Genomic DNA, 15,844 nt, shown 5'->3' with positions numbered 1-15,844 from the left:
AGTAAACTCACCTTTTCATCACCCCACACACACATAAAGAAATATTAAATTAAAAAAAATAGTTACAAAGAATCAATAAAATGTTTTGTGAAAATTCCAAGAACAAAATATAGAGAAAAAATAAAAAATAAAACCACTGATTTTTTTTTTGTCTGGATAGAACGGAAAAACAAAACCACTAATTTGTAAATGTTTAAGTTTTTATAGATTTTATATTTGTATTTATATTGATGTTGACATTTAACCTACCCATCATAATATGTTCAAGCGTAAAACTTTTTCTGCTAGAAAAAGAGAGTTTCACGCTTGGATCAGAAAATATATTAACATCAAATCAAGTTTTTAAAAGTACTATTTCTCAATAATTGTGCTTAAATTCCATCCCATATTGTTCTCCTTATTACTTTTTTTCTTTACTTTAGGTTGATTATTATTGACGATAGGGAACACAAAAGTACAATTGGCAGCCCAACCCAGAAACAGATAAGATGCATACATCCCCCTTGGAACATTTTAGGTCAAGCTAAGTCAAACACGACAGGCTATAGTTATCCTTTCTTTTTTTCCTTTTGAAAGCACGTCTTGTTCTTTTTCTTTTACTATTGGAGCGTAGAAGTCTTATCATTACCGGGAAAAAAGGAGTAAAAAGTATTATTAGGGAGTAAAGTGGGATACATTTACAGGCACAGCTATAACCAATGTTCCAAAAGTCCGTCACATTTATTCGCTTCAAGAGTTCCTCTAGGCCTGTAGTAAGATCTTGAGAAGTTATTATGTTGTATGAGGGGGTTAAGATTACCAAGCTTTGGTGTGAACAAGGGGGTAAGAGGGTTGTAAGGACTACACTAATGCCTGCGAGAAACTAGTGAGATTATTGTCATTTTTAAGAGATAGTGAATTTCAAATTTCAAGAAAACTTGGGCACTGGATGTAGATATGTGGAATGGTCCAAAGAATATTTCTGTGTGTCAACTTCTTTATTGTCTTAGAAGAGTTTCAGCGGCATCCCTTCAACATTATTCTATTTTTTTTTTTTGAGTAAAAGGGGAAATATATTAAAGCAAATAATTACAAAGACAAGGTCAGTTAGGCAGTAGAGTTTATAGAATTAAGTTGCTCTTCTGCCTTAATGACGTACTGGGTTAAGCTTTGAGAAGAGTAAATAATAGAATCAGGGGTTGAGGGATCATTGCAAAAAATGGTTCTATTCCTATTATCCCAAAATTTCCAAATTAGGATCCCGAAGAAGATCCTCCAATGAGTGCTCGTTAGGTGTGGGTCAAGGTTCCTAGCTAACCAGTCTTTGAGGGGAAGCTGGAAGAAAGCTTGCCGCCGTTGGTGTGGTATAATTGAGAGCCAGCAGTTGTAAGCAATGGGGCACCAACGAAGAATATGGTCTACATCTTCCATCTCGGTGTGACAAATTCCACAGGTACCCTGTTCAGTCATGCCTCTTCGCATCCTTTCAGAATTTGTGAGAAGGCGTTGCCTCATTGTAAGCCAAAGAAAAGTTCTAACTCGTTGCATTCCTGGCCATTTCCAGGCCCAGTTCCATGATGGGCTGTGGTCATTCCATGATGAGTCCTCGGTGCTCTGATAGGCAGATCTAACAGAGAATTTTCCATTTGGATTGGCAGTCCAATAACAAACGTCGGGGGGAGAGGATACACTTGGAGGTGGTATCGCAGCTATATGAGAAAGTACGTTGGCAGGAAGTAGATGTTGGAATCGGTCCCAATGCCATTCTCCTCTGTCATTAAGAAACTCACTAATTGGCTTGCTGAGCTGGCTTTGTTCGATGTCAGCAAACGTTAGGAGTTTTAAAGGTCCCAAGTCATTTGCCCAGTTATCCGACCAGAATCTGATAGTATTTCCATTCCCTATTTTCCAAGCTATGTTGAGCTCAGTGTCCTTCCAAACACGTGCAATGCTGCGCCAAGTATGGGATGCTATGCGAGTTTTGAACTCATAATTGCTTTCCTTCGACCATTTGTATTTTGCTCTTAAGATTTGGACCCAGAGTTGATGAGGTTGGTGAATGAGGCTAAACGCGAGTTTGGAAAGGAAAGCTCGGTTTTGACCTTGAAGAGTTTTGAGTCCACTGCCTCCTCTTTGGGTAGGTTGACACATGTCTCGCCAGCTAACTAAGCTTGTTTTGCGCGTGTTCTCGTCTGACCCCCATATAAATCTGCGGATTATGCGTTCAATGGCTTCTGTGCATGACACCGGGAGAGCTGAAGTTTGCATTGTGTAGTAGGGTAGAGCGCTGAGTACTGATTTAGCCAAGGTAACACGGCCTGCTAGTGAGAGTGTTTTGGCCTTCCAGGTGGTGAGCCGCTGTTGGACTTTCTCAATGAGGTAATTGTAAGTGTCTTTAGAGACTCTTGAATGAAGCAGGGGAACACCAAGATATTTCCCTAGTTGCTCAGTCCTTTGGTAGCCTAGGAAGCTGCAAATTCGTTGAGCTTCAGTCCTGGCTACGTTTTTTGAGAAATGAATTCTTGTTTTAGCTTGGCTGACAACTTGGCCTGAGGCCGAACAGAAGTTTGCAAGGATACCCTGTATGAGGGATAGTTGCTGTTGTGAAGTAGTGCTGAACAGAATTAAGTCGTCAGCGAAGAAGAGGTGTGACAGAGGGGGTCCGTGCCTGCCAAGCTTAATACTTTCCCATTTGTTTTGTTGAACTTCATAGGTAATGGCTTGAGATAGTCTCTCCATACAAAGAACAAAGATGTAGGGAGAGAGGGGGTCTCCTTGCCTTATACCTCTAGTAGGGGCGAAGGGTTGCGAAGGTTGACCATTCCATAGGATCTGCATGGTCGGAGTGGAGATGCAGTGCATGATTAGTTTAATCAGCTTGTCTGGCAGTCCTGCGTCAATAAGGGTGTCTTCAATGAAAGCCCAATCAAGCTTATCAAAGGCTTTCTCAAGATCTACTTTGATTGCTAGCCATCCCTTTCGCCCTTGTTTGTGCCGCATCGAGTGGATCACCTCTTGGGAAATGATGATGTTATCAGTTATACTTCTGCCTTGAATGAAGCTAGATTGCTGTGGAAGGGTAAGCAGTGGCATCAGGGGTTTCAATCTATTGGCCACTAGCTTAGTCATGATTTTGTAAGCCACTGAGCATAAGCTGATGGGTCGGAAATCTTTTACAATGGTGGGCCTTTCTAACTTTGGGATTAAAGTGATCAGAGTATTGTTGAGACCTTCATCAAGGGGTTGACCTGCTAGTAAAGAGTTTGCCATTTTCCACAGAGACAGTCCTACTATATCCCATTGGCTTTGGAAGAAAAGTGCGCGAAGGCCATCGGGTCCTGGGGCTTTGAGTGGTTTCATATCGAAGAGGGCTTGTTTTACTTCAGCCAGGGAAAAATCCGCATTCAGTAATTCTAAGGATGTAGCAGGAAGGGGGGGGGAATTTACCTCGCAGATGGAAGGTGGTATTTGGCTGGTCTGGACGCGAATAGAGCTCCACAAAGTAATTCCTAGTCATTTGTTGTAGGAGTGAGTCGTCTGAAACCCAGGAGCCATTTGAATCTTTCAGTGCAGTGATTCTATTTCGGGCTTTCCTGATTTTAGCTTTGGCATGGTAATATGAAGTGTTGCGATCACCCAGATTTATCCAAAGAGCTCTGGATTTTTGGATCCATAGTAGTTCTTGTTGAAAGCAAATTGTCTCATAAGCTTCCGTGAGTTCTCTGTTGAGTTTGATCAAGAAAGCAGAGTGGGGTTTTGATTCGAGGGCCTTCTGAAGTCCAGCTAGTCGGGCTGTCAATCGTCTCTTCCTGATGCCAATCTCGCCAAAAGTGTCACGATTCCATGAGGCAGCCCTGTGTCTAAAGGCTTGAATGTTATTTGACAGAGAATTTTCATCTTTCCAGGTGTCTTCGACTAAGCCTTTGAATTCAGTGTGTGTTAACCAGGCCGCTAAGAATTTGAATGAAGCTGTGGGTCTGGTCTGGAGCTGTGGTGATTGCAAATGTAGCTTTAGTGGTCTGTGGTCTGATTGAAGTTTTGGGAGATGTGTTACGGTAGACGTGGTGAATGAAGTGACCCACTCTGTGTTAACCAGAACTCGATCCAATCTTGCAAAGGAAAGCCCACGGCGCCAGGTGAACTTGGGCCCAGAGTATCCTAGGTCCACTAAAGAGTTGTCATTTACAAACGCTTGGAATTTAGAGCACCCAAGTGTGTTCCTACCGGAGGCAGTTCTCCTCTCAGAGGAAGCTAATACCGCGTTAAAGTCACCAGCCAGGGCCCAGGGTCCTTCGACCGACGGAGCTAGTGACGTTAGGACCGGCCAGAGGTGTGCTCTAATGGTGGAGTTTGGGCTACCATATATTGCTGAGAAGTAGAATTCTTGGTTGGACTGGGTATCTCGGACTTTTGTATGGATGAATTGCCAGTGACTATGGATAATTTGCAATGACATTCGATCTGACCAAAGTAGCCATATTCCTCCGGAGAAGCCACACGCTTCAACCCGGTGTGAGTTGGGGAAGCCAAAGGATCTGATAATGCGATCCGCAGGTGGGCCAGAAACTCGGGGTTCAATCAGAACCAAGACGTCAGGCTTGTGTTCAGCAATGAAGGATTTAAGCACAGAGTGAAATTTACTCTTTGCCGCACCTTGACAATTCCATATGAGTGTATTCATGGGGAGACGAGTGAGATTAGCACTCCATGTTGGAGTGTTTTTGGGATTCGTCGTCACTGAATGAATCATCAGAGAGTTCATTATCGGAGAGCTGATCGCCTAGAGCTTTGGTGATCGCTTTGAGTGCTGTATCTGCAAGGGTGGGCTGGTTTTCTTTGGATTTGGGCTTGGGGGATCCAATTGATAGTCCTGGGTGGATTTTGAGGCCCAGTTTGGGAGAGGTTCTGTCCGGCGGCTTAGGTAGAATATTCTCCTTGTTTTTTCCCGGGTGGTGGGTTGTTTTAGGCGTGGGTCCTGGTGAGCCAAGGGTCTTGGGGTTGGTTGGGGATTTGGAGGGGGGTTTAGGATTCAAGATGGTGACAGCAGTGTGGCGGGAGTTGTCAAGCGCTGTAGACGAGGATGACTCCTTATAGGCTTTGCTTGTGAAAAGGGATTCATTGGAGGGGTTCGAGGTGTGCTTTTTTTGAGTCCTGGGAGAAATGGTTGCATTTTTTGGTTTAGTTTCTTTGGGAAGTCTGGGGTGAGTATCAGGGTGGGAGTCTGTTGAAACTGGCAAGGAGTTGACGTTTTCGGTGGTTGGCTCAATGCAGTCAGAGTTGTTTCTGTGTAAGTCCTCCGTTTCTCTCAGCAGGTCAAATCTCGTCCCTGTGTTAACATTTTTAAGGTAGCCTGTGTCAGGCTGCTTTTTCATCTCTCTTGCTGGGCGACGTCGTGAGGATGGAACTTGCATCCACGCACCGTACGGATTCGTCTCTTCTACTTCGTCAGCCACCGGAGATCTCATGACCGGAACTTGGTTTGTCTTTGGGTGGTTCGCAGCGGTATCCTCAGTCATCTGGTCTTGGTTTTTCTGAGGGCAAGTGTCAGTGAGATGCCCATATCTTCCACAGTGGTAACATATCGTGGGTAGGCCCTCGTATTCCACGAATAGGCTTTTCCCATCCACCGTGATCTTCGACGTCAGAGGGGTGGATAAGTCCAAGATGATTGCCATCCTGGCAAACTTACCTCGTTCTCCAGAGACTGTGTTATAATCTATCCTTATAACTTGCCCGAGGATTTCTCCAATGGCCCTTATGATGTTCTTCTTGTAGTACTTGGTGGGGAGACCAGGGATACGTATCCAAGCTACCACCTGAGAGATGCTATGGTGAAGTGGTGAGAACTCCGGTGTCCAGGGGTGGACTGTGAGGTAGTGTCCTGTGATGACCCAGGGTCCGTCAGTGAGGGCTTTGTGGTAATCTTCAGCATTGGTGAAGGTTGCTGTAAAGCAGCCTCCCTCTAAGTCAGACAACTTGAAGTAGTTGGCAAATCTCCACAAGCGTAGCAGATTGTCACGGAGTCGTTGGTAACCGATAGGCCTACCAAGGAGCTTTAGCACCACAGTGTAGCGCATGCTCTCGTCAAGAATCTTATGCACTCGTGGTGAGAAGGCGATGGCTGGGAAGATCCCCTTCTTGTCGACGTATACGTCTCCTTCCTCAAGGATGAATTCATCTTCAGGGGTAGAGTCCGGTGTCTTGTTCAGCAACTTGTCTCGGAAGGAAGGTTTCTCACCTTGCTCACTGGATTCTGCTGGTTCGTGCTCAACAAGCATTGTCGTTTCATCTGGCCCGTTGGTCAGGCAGTTCTCTTCTCCGGCAGAAGGGCCATGGTCTTCAGTGATCATCGCGACGTCATCTTCTCCGTCGCGTTGGGACTGTCTTATCTTGACTTTCTTAGTGGATCGGTTGTCGTCGGGGTGGGGAGGGGAGCTTTCCTTCTCCGAGAGCTGAAGGGGGAGAGAGCGCTCCATACATGCAGGGTTCTTTTAATAACATTATTCTATTTTTAATTGCTTAAATTTGATGTTTTTATATCACCTAATTTACCACCTTTCAGTGACTAACAGATGTGACAATAATTGGTAGGGGTTGAAAAGGTTGACATTTATTTATTTATTTTATTAAATAGGTTCATTTTCTTAAAATCAGGGAATAGTGCACATTACTATTCCAACCACTCCCTTCATCCCTTACACAATAAATTGTTAGCACTAGCAACATGCTTACAAATTTTAGTATCTTTTCAACTTTTCATTAAAAATTAGTGCAAGGGAGAGTTTGAACAAATCTGAGCTTAGAAACTTGTTTGCAAGAATGTTTGAATGATTTTATCAAACACAAAGTGCATGTCGCATTTGAAATACGTATTTCAGCACAAAATAGAGGATAGAGTTAATGGATAAAGAGACTGGGAATGGTGATTTATGTTCCAATATTTTTAAAATAAAGAAATATGTTTTGAAAAATCACATGTAAATTTATTAAATTAATAAATTTATATAAAAGATTAATTTATATGAGGGTTTTGTCTTTATATAAATTAATATATGTTTATATAAATGGTCATGTAGGAAGTTATAACACCAAAAAAACTTCAAGATTGATTTCTAAAGGCATATATAAAAAAATGTAGTAACCACCACTTAGTGAAATATCATGTTGTTTTCTTAAGACAATCTTACATATTAAAAAATATAACATCTTCATAGAAAGGATATTAAATATCTTTTAGTTATTTAAATTATGTTGGTTCATAAACTAATATATAGTTGTGACTTTTAATGAAAGAGGTATTGCTCCAAAAGACATTTATTCAAGGCATCATTTTATGGTTTGTATAAACCCTCAACCATCACTTTATTTGCACATAACACAAACATAAACATATACTAGATCAAACTCATTACATTTATCTTTAAGTATACACAGAGATAGAGATATATGATCACTTTGTAAAGATCATTATTGTCTTTGCTTGAATCTTAGAAGTGCAATCCATATTCAAGGGTCTTCATTGTATCCTGAAGAAAATTCACCGATCAATCCAACTTGCACCCATAAGATAGGAATAGATAAGGACGAACTAAGTCCAAAAGAAAGTGCTGTGATGCTCATGCCTTAAAGATATCGTGTCTCATTTTCTTCTTCATCTCTTCTTGTATTCTCTAGAGAACAATTCTCGCCAACAATTTATCCATTTTCAACTCCATCCGCTTGAGCATACTTTGGGTTTTCAGAAGCCTTCAAAGATTTTTTTTCCATGAGTCTAATAACTTCGTATCTGGGAGCCACTACAAATCCTGTATTTACAAAACCTCCCAAGAAATACCGCACTCTTGATAATTACTCCAATGGATATCTCACCCATTGATTTCTCACTTGGGATACCTCAAAGATGATTGAAAAGACTATGATGATTAGGGAGAAATAAGAAGAAGAAAGATGAAAAATCAAATAAATTATTCATAGAAGGGCAATAGCCACCTTACTTTTGATGATTTTCAAATACAAGAAGTTGAGAGAAGTTAAAGGTCACATTCCAACATAATCTCATTATTCAAACCTTACACAAAGTAGAGAGAGAGAGAGAGAGAGAGTTTTTTAATGCAACAATGAACTCGTGATTGTTCCCCATGTAAATCTTACACCAACCAAAAGGAGTGGGTTCGGGAGTGTTATTTTATTATGACTCCAGTCATGATACTGGGGGAGGCATCTCCATAGCATAGTGAAACTAAGTAATTACTACCTATTAGGTTAGGAAAAAAAAAAAAAAACTTGCTCGTCATGTTCCTGTACCCATAGGGACAGATTCCAGTAGCTCAAATGTTAGGTGCTCTGCCCTTCGATTATAGGTGAGCCCAACCCCTTTTCTAAAATTTTTGTATAAAAAAACTCTTACACCAACCAACTTAAATTTGGAGAGTTTATGAAAAACTAGCCGGTAAAAACAAGATTATAGTTGTTGAAAATTCAAAAAAAAAAAAAAGGTGTTGTCTGAAAAAAGTGATTTTCTTCAACTGCATTGATTGCATGTCGGAAGGCTCATCGGCACATTGAGTACGTGGTTAGCTTGTATGTTGAGTGCAGTATAAAATAAAAGCTGTGGCTCGTTAACATCTTATGCTAACATTAAGCACGGAAGTCAACATTTTAAATAGAAAAAGGTAAAAGCAACCTCTTAAAATAATGTTAGTTAACGTGTTGAGTAACATGGTTGATGCATTAATGGCCAAAAAAAAAAAGGATGGTTGATGCATTAAAACATTATTTTTAAAAGTGCTATAGCATGGTTGATGCATCAATGGCTTGAAAAAAAAAGAAGGTTGATGCATTAAAACATTAGTTTTAAAAGTGTTATAAGAACTTTCACACATTAAGTAGACCGTTTTAACTTGTTATTTAACTTGTTAAGTGCAATGTAAAGGAGAAATTCTGAAATATTGTCGCAGTTATTTAATCCCATGGCAAAAATTCTCTCTCCACCTTATAATATGTTTGGAAAACACAAGAATCAATTAAAAATAATAATTTTATGTGAGTCAAAGTAATACTCATCTCACATTTATATTTTAAACATCATAAAATTAGTTCTGAAAAGCTAATCCAAATATTCATAAAAATAGTTATGATCGGTAGATGTGATTTGCAGAAGTTGCGCTCTTTTTTTCTTTTTTTTTTGGACTCAGCAGAAGTTGCGCTCTTTGGTGATGAAAACGGAGCGGGGAGACATTGACTCTACACTTGGGAGTTGACTGCAAGTCCAGGCTTCACGACTTGAAGGGCTCCTCTTTGCACTCCATCTTTAACCTCCACACCCACTTTGATTGCCCTGTTGGTGGTCCCCTCGTGTTTGGGAGGAAGATCAATCACTATTTAGCAAATCACAGCACATTTTAACAGATTCCACCTACACTTGGATAATTTATATTCAAACTCCATCCGCTTTTTTTTTTTTTTATATAACATTTTATTAACTAAATTATGTGATTTAAAAAAACAGTTAAAATTAGTTTAAAACATAAATATATAAAAATTAAACCTTTTTAAAAGATGTCCTTATTTAATAAAGTAGCAAATAAGAGTCAGAAGTACTAGTAATGAGATAAATGATAAAAGAAAGTGAAATATGAAAAAGATGAGGAGAGAGGATAGAAAATTAATTAGAGGTAAAATTAATAAAAACACATTTGATGTTTAGACAATCTTTATAAAAAGAAACAAACCAATTCAAATTTTAAAATCTTATAAATAGAATTGGAGAAAAATATTATTTTAGTATATTTACAACACTTCATTTCAAGATAATTTAATGGAGTGTTGTAAATATCCTGAAATGACATTTTAAATTAAATTATCAAAATGTGAAATTTGCTAAAACATGTTATTTGCTAAATAGGGATGGTGAATAACTAATGAAGTGTTGTAAATATCTTCAATAGTAGCTTTTATATTAAATTATTCGGCTATGAAATTTGATAAATGGGTACGGAAAATAGTTAACTGAGTGTTGTGAGTAAATGTTATCTGAATGATTAAAGCTTGATAGTTATTTTATACTCTTCCAATTCTAAATATAAGACCTATTTTATAATATAAATTATACTACAAAATATGTTTTATATTTAGGACCGGAAAGAGTATATTATTTTGCATTGTAATCAAATGGTTGTTTGTGCATGACTCAAACAAGAGAGGATAAATTAGATAATAATAAAAATTAAATGCAATTAGATATTAAATGTAGAATTCTAAAATGATAGAGTTTCGAAAGTGTACTACTGAAATCTGACTTATATATATATAAAGCTTGCCAAACAGGTTAAAAAATCCGAAATTATAATTTGGACTAAAATCACGATTTTAAAAAAAGCATGTGGAATTTACTTCTGGCTCAAATTGTAGTTGTTGGTGTGGGCCCCATTGTTATAGGACAAATCAGCCCTCAATTATGCACTCCTTTCTTCACTCCATCACAAGCCTTCGGTCCTTCACTCTGTCAGAAGCCTTCGGTCCTTCACATTTTAAATATATATGCACACATATATTCACATTTTAAAGCAAACTAATATTTTTCTGTTAGACAAAATAATCATTTTTCTATAAACATATTTAATCTTATAATTTATAAATATATATACACATATTAATTAATTATTAATTATATTATCTTATATATTATTAATTATGTTAATAAAAATTATTTTATTAACAATTTATTTATTCAAATTAAAATATATTATAAAATCTATCATTTATATAATTATCATATTAATTTATGCATTTCTTTAGTAATTTGTACATGTAAAAAGTGCTTTTGATAACAACTATCCAAATACTTTTATTTTATCAAAATCGTTTTTTCACAAAATTTATTCTTCACAAAATCTATTCTACAGAAGCTATTCTCCAAACCATGATTTGGTTTTATCCAAACATCCATACTTTTATTTTATCAAATTGTTGTGACACCCTAAAATTGATGCTTTATATACTTCACCTATTCTAAGGTCATGAGAGAAATTTTTTATCCTATTCATAAGTTCTTAAACTTTTAACATTAACATACTATTTTACCATTAATTTATTATTGTATATAATGTTACTTGGAAAAAAAACACTAAAATACCTTTAAAAATGCTAAAAGACAAGTTAGTGCAGGTGAATTTTAAAATTTCAAATGAAGACCACCTGTACTGTTTTGAAATTTTAAAATATTATACAATAACAACATTGTCCTTACTTCTAGTGACTATTTTCTTATAACTATTAACTATTCTAGTTTAACTATTAACTAATTTTTTTTTTAAAGTTTTGGTAACTATTTTTATATAGCTATTAACTACACAAAGTAGTAAATAATTAAACAAAAAATAGTTACTACATCTCCAACAACACTTAATGTGTTATGAATATACTATCTTTATGGATGTCTATGTATTTACCATTATCTCTTTTATCTCCCAGTATCTGCAATATCTCCCATTATCCCCATTATTTGCAATTATTTTTTATTATTATGTTATCTATAGATCCTATAAAAAATGTAAAGTTATGCCTATAAATAAAGGCAATGTATAATGTATTCAGCACCCTTAAATGGAATGAGAAATACCCTCTCTTATTGATATTCTTTTCTTCTTTATTCTTCTTCTTTATTTATAACATGTTATCAACACGAGTGCCCTAACAAAGGTATAATATTCTAATCTTCTTATTATTACTATGTATTATATTTCATGATTTATCGTCTATCCTCTATACTCTTCTACACTATGAGTATTTTTTTCCCTAAATGGCTTGAATCCATATGATTTAAATTTTTTCTATTTTATGGCCAGAAGCCATAAAACTTTATTATTCTTTCTTATGGCCAGAAGCCATAAAACTTTATTATTTTTTCTTATAGCTAGAAGCCATAAAAACTTTATTTTCTATTTTATGACCAGAAGTCATAAAACTTTATTTTCTATTTTATGGCTAGAAGCGATAAAACTTTGTTTTGTTTCTTATAGCTAGAAGCCATAACTTTGATTTTTTTATTTTAATGACTAGAAGTCATAATTTTGATTTTCTAACATATGGCTAGAAGCCATATAATTTTTAACTCATGACCATAAGTCATTTAAATTTGATTTTATCTAATTAAATGGCTAGAAGCCATGTAGATATTTATTTTTGAGAAATATTTATTATTTATTTGTTAATTTATTTTGATTTGATAAATATGATTTTAAAATGCTTATATCCACAGAGACAATATACCAAATTTTGTCCCTTTCTCATTTAATTTTCTTTTCATTTGTTTCCTTTTGGTAATTTATGATTCTTTTTCTTTTCTTCTCATTAACAAAGAGCAGTGTAATTTCCATACATGTCAATTTTTTTTAATATTATATTCTTTTGTGATAGTGCTATCATGTCAACCCTTACAAAATTTGAGTTTGTGGCTCTTGACATTATTGGGAAGAACTACTTATTTTGGATATTAGATGCAGAAAATCACCTAAATGGCAATAGTCTGGGAGACACAATTAAGACAGAAAATAAGGCATCTAATCAAGAAAAGGCTAAAGCCATGATCTTTTTATGCCATCATTTACATGAAGGACTAAAAATAGAATATTTGACCATTAAAAACCCACTCATTCTTTAGAACAGTTTGAAAGAAAGGTATAACCACCGGAAATTCTCCCAAAAGCTCGTTGTGAATGGATGCACTTGCGCTTGCAAGATTTTAAATATGTTAGTGAGTATAATTCTGTGATATTTAGAATCAGTTCTCAACTAAAATTATATGGAGAAAAAGTTACTGATAAAAACATGTTAGAAAAAACATTCTCTACATTTCATGTATCCAATGTGCTCCTGCAGCAGCAATACCGTGAAAAAGGCTTCAAAAAGTATTCTGAACTAATTTCTTGCCTTCTTGTAGCTGAGCAAAATAATGAGCTTTTAATGAAAAATCATGAATCCCATCCAACCGGGTCTACTCCATTCCCAGAAGTGGATGTGGTAGTAAATGGACCAACATGTGGTCGTGGACAAGGACATGGACGTGCACGAGGTCGTTGCATTGATCGTGGACGTGGTTATGGTCATAATCGAGGTGGTTCAAATTCCTACTTAAAGAGGGCAAAGAATGATGAGAATCACAAAAGAAAGGCTAGCGGAAGTAATAACCACTCTGAAAATTCGTGTTATCGTTGTGGTGGGAATGGTTATTGGTCACGTACCTGTCATACACCGAAACATTTGGTTGACTTTTATCAAGAATCACTTAAAAATAAAAGTAAAGGCAATGACAAAATGCCAAGGGTAAAAACCAATTTTGTTGATGAAGAGGGCAATTTTGATTATGGCAATATAGATGTCACTCATTTGGATATTGCTGATTTCTTTGCTGATTCTAATGGAAAGATTGATCACTTAATTGGTGATGGGAATGTTAATAATAAATTACTTTAGTAAAGTTAAATATCTAGGACTTAATTTTTCCTCCTTTTTCATCTTCTTTTATAGAGTTTCTACTTTAAATGTTGTTATCTTTCCAAATTAATAAAATTATAAGTATTTTTCTTTTATTAATTTTGTTTTTTTTCCTTCCCCTCTCTTAACTATGTTCTTTGTAACGAAGAATGGCTCCTATTGATGTCAATCATGAGGATTTATGTCTTGTTGATAGTGCAACAACTCATACAATACTTAGAAAAAAAGTATTTCTCTTATTTGGCAATGCAAGAAGCCAATGTTCAAACTATATCTGGAAGTGCAAAACTGATTGAAGGCTCCTTAAGAGCCAATATATTGTTACCTGGAAGAACAATATTATACATTGATAGTGCATTTTACTCAACTAAGTCTAAAATAAATTTGTTGAGTTTCAAGGATATCCACAAGAATGGATACCATATCGAAACAACAATTGAGGAAAATCAATAATATCTTGCTATTATAAAGCCAACCTCTAATAAAAAAGCACACTAGAAAGATTGCCTACATTTTCTTCTAGCTCTTATTACACAATTATCAGTGTAATTGAAGTACACATCATTATAAACTAGCAATTTATAAATGATAACAAATTTAATGTTTGGCATGACTGGTTAGGCCATCCCGAGACAATTATGGCACGAAAAATAATTGAGAATTTATGTGGACATTCATTGAAAAGTCAAAAAATACCACAGTCCAATGTTTTCTTATGTAATGCATGTTCCAAGAGAAAGTTAATTGTTCAGCCATCACCAGAAAAACTAGAAAGTGAGCCTCTCACTTTTCTAGAACACATAAAGGGAGATATTTATGGACCAATACATCCACCATGTAGACTATTTTGATATTTTATGATTCTGATTGATACATCAACAAAATGGTTGCATGTTTGTTTATTATCTTCACGTAACCTGACGTTTGCAAGATTATTGACTCAATTAATCAGATTAAGAGCACTTTTCCCATCAAGAAAATACATCCTGATAATGCTGGTGAATTTACTTCACAAGCCTTTAATGATTATTGTATGTCTCTTGGGATTGATGTTGAACATCCTGTGGCTTATGTGCACATACAAAATGGACTTACAGAATCATTGATCAAATGCTTACAATTAATTGCGAGGCCATTACTTATGAGATCAAATCTCCCAATTTCTTCTTGGGGACATGCAATTTTGCATGCAGTAATGTTAATTCGCATCAGGCCAACAAATTATCTCAAATCCTCCTTTTTACAATTGGTTTCTGGTCAGGAACCCAATATTTTCCAACTAAGAACATTTGGATGTGCTATATATATTCCAATTGCTCCCCCACAACGTACTAAAATGGGTCCTCAAAGAAGGATGAGAATATATATTGGATGTGAATCTCCTACTATAATAAAGTATCTAGAACCGTCAACAGGAGATTTGTTCATGGCTCAATTTGCGGATTGTCATTTTTATGAGTCAGTTTTTCCAACATTGAGGGGAGAAAATAAGAAATTGGAAAAGGACATTAGTTGGAAAGAATTATCACTATGTCATCTTGATCCTCATACAAAATAATGTGAACTGAAAGTTCAAAAGATAGTCAATTTATAAAATTTAGCTAATCAATTACCTGATGTATTTACTAATCTGAAGAGAGTAACAAAGTCACATATTCTAGTTGTTAATGCTCCTATTGAAATTGATGTCCCTGATGGACAATCAATTGTGAATGATTTTAAAACACCATGAAGCATGGCAAGCCCATCAGTTCCAAAGATAAAAATCCTTGAAAGAAAAAAGAAGCTAAAAGCATAAATGGCCTAGTCGAGAATAATTTAGAAAAGTTAGAAACTCCAGAAGAATCATTAGACAACATTAACGCCCCAATTCTTAAAGAAAGTCAGGTACTTGAAATATATGAAAATGATGAGATCTCAATTAATTATGTTATGAATGGGATAAGATGGGACCGAAATGAAGTCGACTTCAATTATATTTTCTCTTATGATGTAACGCTCGATGTAATGAATGATAATGAGAATCATGAACTGAAGTCAATTACTGAATGTAAACAAAAAAAAAGGATTGGCCAAAATGAAAAGATGCAATGAGGCATAATTAAAATCGTTAAAATAGCAAAAAGTTTTTGAACTAGTAGTCATTACACCTGAAAATGTAAAACCAGTTGCATATAAATGGGTTTTTGTGTGGAAGAGAAATGAAAAGGGTGAAATCATAAGATACAAGGCATGATTTGTTGCCCAAGGATTTACACAAAGACCTGGTATCGATTTTAAAGAAACTTATTCACCAGTAGCGGATGCAACTACTTTTTGATACTTGATTAGTCTCAGTAAATAAAATGCTCAATTTACATTTAATGAATGT

At 36.0% G+C, this 15,844-nt stretch overlaps 2 protein-coding genes across 2 annotated transcripts; one reads left to right on the top strand and one right to left on the bottom strand.

Moving 5' to 3' along the window:
* Positions 1–4,676: 4,676 nt before the first annotated feature.
* Positions 4,677–6,455, bottom strand: LOC114724436 (uncharacterized). The gene has a single exon (XM_028910785.1). It carries the CDS (start codon positions 6,453–6,455, stop codon positions 4,677–4,679), a length of 1,779 nt encoding a protein of 592 aa, XP_028766618.1.
* A 6,352-nt stretch (positions 6,456–12,807) lies between these two features.
* On the top strand, positions 12,808–13,452 carry LOC114724435 (uncharacterized). The gene has a single exon (XM_028910784.1). It carries the CDS (start codon positions 12,808–12,810, stop codon positions 13,450–13,452), a length of 645 nt encoding a protein of 214 aa, XP_028766617.1.
* Positions 13,453–15,844: the final 2,392 nt, after the last annotated feature.

Source organism: Neltuma alba, unplaced genomic scaffold, assembly GCF_004799145.2.
Source record: "Neltuma alba isolate B1F8T4 unplaced genomic scaffold, ASM479914v2 tig00012187_pilon, whole genome shotgun sequence".
NCBI classification, from domain to species: domain Eukaryota; kingdom Viridiplantae; phylum Streptophyta; class Magnoliopsida; order Fabales; family Fabaceae; genus Neltuma; species Neltuma alba.
This window is presented reverse-complemented; position numbering and strand designations above follow the sequence as displayed.

What these genes read in the sequence shown, in the direction of transcription:
- LOC114724436 (XM_028910785.1), bottom strand. Translation starts at nt 6,455, where the DNA reads ATGGAGCGCTCTCTCCCCCTTCAGCTCTCGGAGAAGGAAAGCTCCCCT.
- LOC114724435 (XM_028910784.1), top strand. Translation starts at nt 12,808, where the DNA reads ATGTTAGAAAAAACATTCTCTACATTTCATGTATCCAATGTGCTCCTG.